General features: G+C 35.2%; 2 protein-coding genes across 2 annotated transcripts; both read left to right on the plus strand.

Moving 5' to 3' along the window:
- The first annotated feature begins 640 nt into the window (after positions 1-640).
- Positions 641-1,015, plus strand: LOC114727562 (signaling peptide TAXIMIN 1-like). Its single transcript, XM_028914261.1, has 2 exons — positions 641-793; positions 892-1,015. Exons 1-2 carry the CDS (start codon positions 663-665, stop codon positions 1,013-1,015), a joined length of 255 nt encoding a protein of 84 aa, XP_028770094.1. The 5' UTR covers positions 641-662.
- A 3,014-nt stretch (positions 1,016-4,029) lies between these two features.
- Positions 4,030-4,915, plus strand: LOC114727560 (F-box protein At2g02240-like). The gene is made up of 2 exons (XM_028914259.1): positions 4,030-4,272; positions 4,376-4,915. Exons 1-2 carry the CDS (start codon positions 4,030-4,032, stop codon positions 4,913-4,915), a joined length of 783 nt encoding a protein of 260 aa, XP_028770092.1.
- Positions 4,916-7,894: the final 2,979 nt, after the last annotated feature.

Genomic DNA, 7,894 nt, shown 5'->3' on the forward strand with positions numbered 1-7,894 from the left:
TAAATAAAAATAAGTTTAAGTTATAAAATTATCAAAATAGACATGAGTTTCACGAGAGAATAATGGGAAGAGTGAGAGGAAGTTATCATTATGACAATTTCTATCGGTCCTAAGCCTGATTGCTGCTACTTGAAAAAGCTGCCTCCCCAGCTTAAGGTGAATCGCGCGTTCGGCCCTCAAGTACAGTCTTGCACAAGCTCTCTCAAACAAGTTTACTTTTTCAATCGGGCTTCCACTGCAAAATGAACTATTTCTGGCCCATAAATCACTTTCCCAAACACACTTAGAGGGTGTTTGGATAAAAACCAAACCATAATTTCAGAAATGCTTTTACGGTTTACGAAATAAATATGTAGATAAATTTACCTCGTTTTGCGGAAAAATGTTTCTAAAACTATGGTTTGGAGGTTGCCAAACACCCTCTTAATCATGTTGGATCGAGAAGGACAACGTGGGATTCTGTGATTGGTTTCATTTCGACCAGTTTCGTTCTTGGAACAAGATTAGGCTGCTATTGTCTCGCCAATAATTCCTAATATACATAGACATAATTATTTAATTAATATATCTTGTGCTTTCCGTCAATTGTCATAGCTTATATTGTCCTTGATCTCTAAGAAGCAAGAAACCGGCATTAAACACAGAGAATAAGGAGGAGGAGGATGAAGAAGAAGTCCATCATGTGCTGCTCTGAAGACTGTAAATGCAGGCCTTTGGGGTTTCTGCTACGGCTTCCCTTTGCCTTCCTGTCTCTGCTCCTCTCTCTTATCGGTATTATTATCTGGATTGTTGGGTAAGTCTTTGTTATTCGAAGAGTCCTAAGTAAGAATCGTTGGAATTAATATCTCAGGAAAGATATCACTAGTAAGATGGATTCTGTGTGTTTTGTAGGTTGATATTAACATGCATATACCCATGTTGTCTGTGTGTGACCATTAGTATTGAGTTTTCTTTAGCTCGGATCAAAGCTCCAATATTGGTGATAGAGTGGTTCATCTCTAAGATTCCATGTTAGACATATATGGTTCTATTAATGGTTCGATTCAGAACATTCAAAGGGCATTGTACGTGCAGTTTAATTTTCACTGATTCATTTCTTCTGATTTTGTTTGATCATTTTCATGTTATTTTAATTTGTAAGCATGTCATACTTTTGATCTCTCTTATTAACATCTTATGATTTTTTTTGGGAGGAATGAGATAGAGAGAAGGGAGGAAAGAACAGGAAGAGGAGAGGGAAGGAGAGACAACAAGAGAAGAGGTTAGGAAATATTAATTCTTATTTGATTATCAAAACTGAAAACTGTAGTCACTTTTATAAAGCTTCTAGAAATATAAAATAATAATAAAATCCATAATTAAATCCTAATCATAATAAAAAAACAATAAAGATAGTTGCAAGATATTAAAGACAATTAATGTCATAAATCCTAATTCTAATGGATAAATGTCCTTATTTAAATCCCCAATGGATATTCTAGATATCTAATTAAATCCAACTTATTTCACATCTCATTCTCTATCATGTAATCTTGCATTGGGCCTTTGGATTCTTTTTTTCCCTATACAAGTGAAGGCTAAGCCCAATTAAGAAAAGCAAACACTAAAGAGATTGGATTCCATACACTCTCCAACAAGAGTTCTCGGGATTGGGTCTAGTGAAAGGAATTAGTCCTTCACAATGTAACGAACCAATATTTTGAATTCTTGTTGGGAGATGTATCCACAGTTAGTACCCAACAGCGTGTCAAATAGGATTGTCTCCAATAAAAAGATAACTATGCGTAGCCAAAAAAAATTGTACAAGACAAACCGAATCCTTACTGAAAGAGGTGTTTATATTTAGTACTCGACAATACCTTAAACAAGATTACCTCTAATAAGAGGATACTTGCACCTACAAAAAAAAAATAGTGTACTAGACAAACATCTAGTAAGCTAAGGAGGATTTAGATAAGCCCTCCTTTGCCCTTGCATCCGCTAAGCGGTTTTGAAAAGTCAACAGGTTATCCTCATTGTTTATCATGTATCTACGAAAACAAATAAACATCTGCCCACAAACTTTTGGCTCCATGCAATTTGGCGCCACAAGCATTGTTGAGAGAAGAAAGCCTTTTAAAACCAAGTCCTCCATAGTGTTTAGGCAGCAGAATTTGATCCAGGCCTTGGGCCTTTGGATTCTATTTTTTGGGAAGGGGGGGATACGCTTGGGCCGTGGAAGAACCGTTTCGTACAAGAATTATCTCTAAAGTTATTATTCCCTTTGCTCATTATTATAAACTCTGAATAATGAATAGCTTTACATAAACAAATAAAGTTAATTAGAATTAATTATTTATTATAAAATATAAAAATTATCATCAATAAAAGTCATTAATTAAAGAAATTTGGTTATTCAGTTAGAAAGTTTAGTAGTTAGTTGGGAAGTTGATTTTTAGAAAGGTTTAAGACTCGAGAAAATTTAGTCAACTGTTTAGGAATTTTTCTAGTAAAGTTGTTTGATGACGAATCCAGCCATTCTAAATTCATCAAATTTCTGATTGAGTTAGGAATTGTACCGGTGAGCTCGTTGTGTGAAAGATTGAGCCCTTTCAACGCATGAAACTCTCCAATAACTTGAGGAATCTTTCACTTAAACATGTTATTGCATAAACCAAAACTTATGAAAACAGTCAAGATCTTTTCTAGTTAAGTGTCTAATTCTTTATGTGCTATTTTTTTCTGACTTTTTTCTAAATAAATCTTCTTCTGCTGCTAGGTTTTTATCCTTGTGCTTTTAATATAGCAATGTGTATGCGAGCAGGAACAATTTGAAAAGAGAAGAATATGGAATATGCGGAGAAAATGGAAAGCAAAATGGCTATTATCCAAAAGGAGTTTGCAGAGGAGAAAGAGAAAGATTTACACAAGGCAAACTGCTCCGACTCTTAAAAAAAAATGTTTTTTTTCCATTGTTTTTAATAGTCTAATAATCCTCGTGTCTCATAACAAGCCCAAGAATGTTTGAATGTTAATTTACTGTATTTTGACAATTCTAACGTCAGCATGTATGGATGAGTTTTTTCTTTTCGCCCACCACAGCATATATAGATGATTTATTGTTTATAAACTTACGACATTCAATATTATCCGCAAAAAATTAAATCATATGGCTGAGTTTCAACTAATTATTCCGTAATATTATTCAATTTTTTGTGTTGCCAGGAGAACTACCAATTCATTTAACAGATCAACATATAAAAGCGCCAAACCTTGTGCTATTTAAAATATTACATGTTCATCCCAACGCATCGCATGGGGTCTGTATTAGTATTGTTAAAAGCAAAATCCAGTCGGACGCGTTGTGAGAGGGGAGTTATGTAAACTTTGTTGTGTGCGCTTTTTCCCGGAAAAGTCATGGTGAATTATTTTGATGCTCATCAGGGTTAGTCTCCATACCTCACTATCTTATGAATTTCATTATTTTTTTGATAATATAATCTGGGCGAGTTGTTAATGACTTGTAGCCCTTCAATTGATATGTTCTCTCAATTGAATTTTTTTTCTTCCTTTGAATATAAAACTGAGTAACATTAAAATAAAAGCAGAGTACAACAAGAAACGACCTGCTCTCCTTCGTTAACCTGTTGAAACAGAGGTGGGAGGTGGTTTAGGATAAAAGATTCCATTCTTAGCAATTAAGGGATCTTATTAATAATTGGATTGTGATCTAATGGTGTTGAGGTGGCAGTTACAAATTTGTTCAAAAAATAAACAAAGGAATTTATCTCAACACCTGCCACAATCGGGGACCGAGAACAGTGGATCGCAAAAAGCCAGAAGACTTTTGGGGAGCTGTGATAGTTCAAAAGTCAAGAGGAGGGGAAAACCGGGAGAAGTGAAGGCTGTGGAATAAATAATAAATAATATACCTAAAAACGAAAGAGAAAGCTTAAACGCAAGGAATTCCTGGCGTGTATAAAAGTAGCCGTCCGCACCCCGAAGCAGAACACTACACTAGCCATACCTCCATACAAAACTCAGGCCCTTATGGATAACCTCCCCGAAGCTTGCATCGCCCACATCCTTTCCTTCACATCCCTCCCCGACGCCTGTAGGCTTTCCTGTGTTTCTTCCTCCTTCCTTTCCGCCGCCGTCTCCGACGCCCTCTGGAATTCCTTCATCCCTTCCGATTGCCTCTCCCTCCTTTCTCCTCCTCCCTCCTTTCCTTCCAAGAAGCATCTCTTTCTCTCTCTCTCCCAGCAACCCCGCCTCATCGACAACGGTCTTAAGGTATTTCTTCCCCTTCTTTCTCCTCGGTATCTCAATCTTATTTCATTTTTAACTCTTCCAGTCTTACTGCCTTGATCTCATGTCTCTTTATATATATGCACAGAGCTTTTGGCTGGATAAATTTAGTGGGGCAAAATGTTTCATGCTGTCCTCGAGAAGTCTCTTTATTGTCTGGGGTGAAACTCCCGTGTATTGGACGTGGCTTTCGGTGCCGGAAAGCAGGTTTACGGAGGTTGCTGAACTTCGTGACGTGTGTTGGCTGGAAATTCGAGGGCGCATCAACACGCGCTTGCTGTCTTCTTCAACTCTGTATGCCGCTTACCTTGTGTTTAAATTAACCGCTCACACCAAGGGGCTCAAAAACAAGCCGACGGACGTCTCCATTGGGACTGCCGGGAATAAAAACTGGCGAGTCGTCTATTTGGTTCCGAGAAAAGCACAAAGCCGTGCCATTCCAGTAGAGAATCTTAATCGACAGTATCCAAACAAGAGAGCAGATGGATGGTTGGAGATCGAATTGGGGGACTTCTTCAACGAAGGAATAGATGACCAGGAGCTAGAAATGGCTGTTTGTGAGCTCAATGGACATTGGAAGAGGGGCCTTGTCATTGAAGGATTAGAAATTAGGCCCAAACTCACTTAGTGAATGGTGAACCTGCGCTGCGAGTTTCTGATAGATCTTATTTATCTCCATATCAGGTCAGTGAAGTTATGTAAAATTAAGAGCTTCACTTCCTTCTCTATCGAATCTTTGTAATAGTGTGTGTTAATCGAGTTGGACAATACTATGGCCTTCTTATTGCAAAATTAAACAAAAAAAAAAAAAAACGTACAAAGGCCAAGGCACTAATCAGTAATCACAGCAAAGAAAGAAAAAACCACTAATCAGTAGTCAGTAATCACTGATCTGTATGTGTGTGTATTCTTTATTATATTTTGAGGTTTTGAAAGTCAATGGCATTAAGGTCAAGCCTTTGAAGCCAACTACAATTGAGGTTGAGGCCAATTATGGATTGCAAGTACTACCATTTTTTGGGGTATTATATATTGTTTTGTTGTCACGCCTTGAAAATTGAAAAGTGACCAGCATAGAATATAAGAACTCGTATTTCTAAAGTTTTTAAGATATACAAACAAATACTTAATAATTACAAAAATCTTAAGGGTTCATCTGTTATTTCTAGTTCATATATAAATTTATTTCTTATTATCCCAACAGTAAGTTTTTTTTTTTGGTAGAGATTTTGGAAGAGCTTTCCTTGCAAGTCTTTTTTTTTTTTTTTGAAAATTCTACAACAGTCCAATAGTCGAGTAGCAAAAGAGAGCTTCGTTCCATAACCACAATATACATGTACATATATCCCAATGTATCAAAAAGAAACAGGGGTCTTGCCTATAGGCTACATGGAGCACCTAAACTACAAAAATAAATACTTAAATGTAAACTTAGATTTACATTACTAAAAGATGTTTTGAAACGCATTTACAAGTTTTGATTATCAATGAGTGTCTTTGCTGTTCAATTGGAGGTATAGAAGCAGTGATGCTGTCTGAAGACAGAATGGTTCCCATTAATAAAAATAATTAAGGTAAAAGAAGTGCTAAAAGAATAAATTATGCAACATAATCATGTAAAATAAATAATTTACCATTGCTTTTAAATTCTTAATAAGCCGTGAAAACATAAAATAAAATATATGGAAAGCTTTTGATATGCAAATTAAACCCAACATAAAAAAAAAAACTTATTTATAAATTCAAATCACAAAATAGGGTGAAAACTCTTTTTAGTTGAGGATTTCAACAGAACGAATAATAAGTACGGACACACAGTCCACGAGATAAGTAACTAACGTGCGCAATCGAAGCAATGAATTCAAACGCAAGAACGACACCCATGAATATCAAGCAAGATGTTAACCATGATGTACCATCACAGGCGCAACCAAAACCATGAATACAAGCCGACCGAAGCCACGAATGACAAGCGCGGCTAAAGCCACGAATTACAAGCATAGCTAAAGCCACTGATACAAGTGTGAGAACAATTCCCATGAATAACAAGCACGGCTGAAGCCACGAATAACAAGCAAGCTTGATATTAACCATGGTACACTAAGGGCTAACAGTACTGTTGTTAGCAACTAACGTTCTGTATTCAGTACTTAGAAAAAAAAGAAATTTTGAAGCATGCATGGGGTCAATATACCATTAAATGAAAGATATCTTCATCCTATAATGAAACCTCATAAAGAAAGAATATTTTGTAACAATGATCCAAGCATGAAAGTTTCAAATAACATTTTCAAAACTTTCTTTCAAATTCCATTAGTGACTGAAGAAGGATTCTTCTCAAGGAATATAAGTTCGCACAGGGACATTTTCAAAAACATATAAATCATTACTTTGTCCGGGCATTCAAATATCAATAAACAAATGTTATAGTTCCAACAAGCCTATTTTCAATCAAACAATATTTAAAACAAAAACATTGATAATATGAACAAATATAACATTGAAAAACATATCATTTATAAAAATTATCATGGAGCTCTGTTCACTAACTAGCTATTTATCTTAATCATACTATTTACTTTCATTTATACAATTCTGCAACTCTTCAATCTCGTAGTGTAACAGAAACAAAGTATTAATACTCCAACCAAAAGAATTTTTCATAACAATTTATTCAATGAAATTTTAGTAAATAATTCTTCTTCAGTAAGTCTCAATAAATTGAAAAAAAAAACGAGCTTATGTGTATAAATATTTCACTCAATGCCAACATTCAAGGGGTTTTATTTAAATTGATTTGTGGATACTGCACAATAATCCAACTCCTTTTTTTTTTTTAAAACACTATTCCATAAATCAATTTATAAGTGTCCACCAATCTTAGTTTAATTAAATTCTTCTACAAGATTGCACAGCTATTCCAAGCACATCTTAGCTCAACTCACACAGTAAATATCACGCTATAAAAATCAACAACCATATAGCTCTTAAGCATCCAAATAGCTAGTTACAACACCTTCATTATCATGTTCTATTACTGGCCAAGCAACTACAAACACCCTTAACACAACACAAAGCTGCATAAGTTAATTTCTCAACACTATTTACATATACATAACAAGTGATTAGGTTCCATAGTTCTTATTTTGCAATCGTCAAAATATTAATACAAACATATCCAAATAAAATTCATTCCCTCATGTCCAGACCAAACAAAATCTCCCTCGTTCTTCATTCACACAATTCGTCTAACACCTTAAAGGCATTCAACTTGACTCAACAACCAAACATAATCCACAAGTCGGCAGCCATGAGTCATTTCTAATATATAAACACAAGTATATATGTTTCTGCATTAACATTCAAATAAACATCATATAGTCCATCGAACCCAAAATTTATCAAAATTCAATGCAACACCATAGCAACGCCAAAAAAATGAACTAACAAAACCAATATAAACCCACACACCCACGTCCATTAGTGAAGAAGATTAAATAGAAAATAGGCAAATTAAGTCCAATCTACTCCCCACTACAACAGCAACAAAAGCAGGCGAGAAGAATAGTGAAACTCCTCTTAAATACACCGTTACTCAAGCAAAATA

Source organism: Neltuma alba, unplaced genomic scaffold (assembly GCF_004799145.2).
Source record: "Neltuma alba isolate B1F8T4 unplaced genomic scaffold, ASM479914v2 tig00012485_pilon, whole genome shotgun sequence".
In the NCBI taxonomy this organism is placed as follows: domain Eukaryota; kingdom Viridiplantae; phylum Streptophyta; class Magnoliopsida; order Fabales; family Fabaceae; genus Neltuma; species Neltuma alba.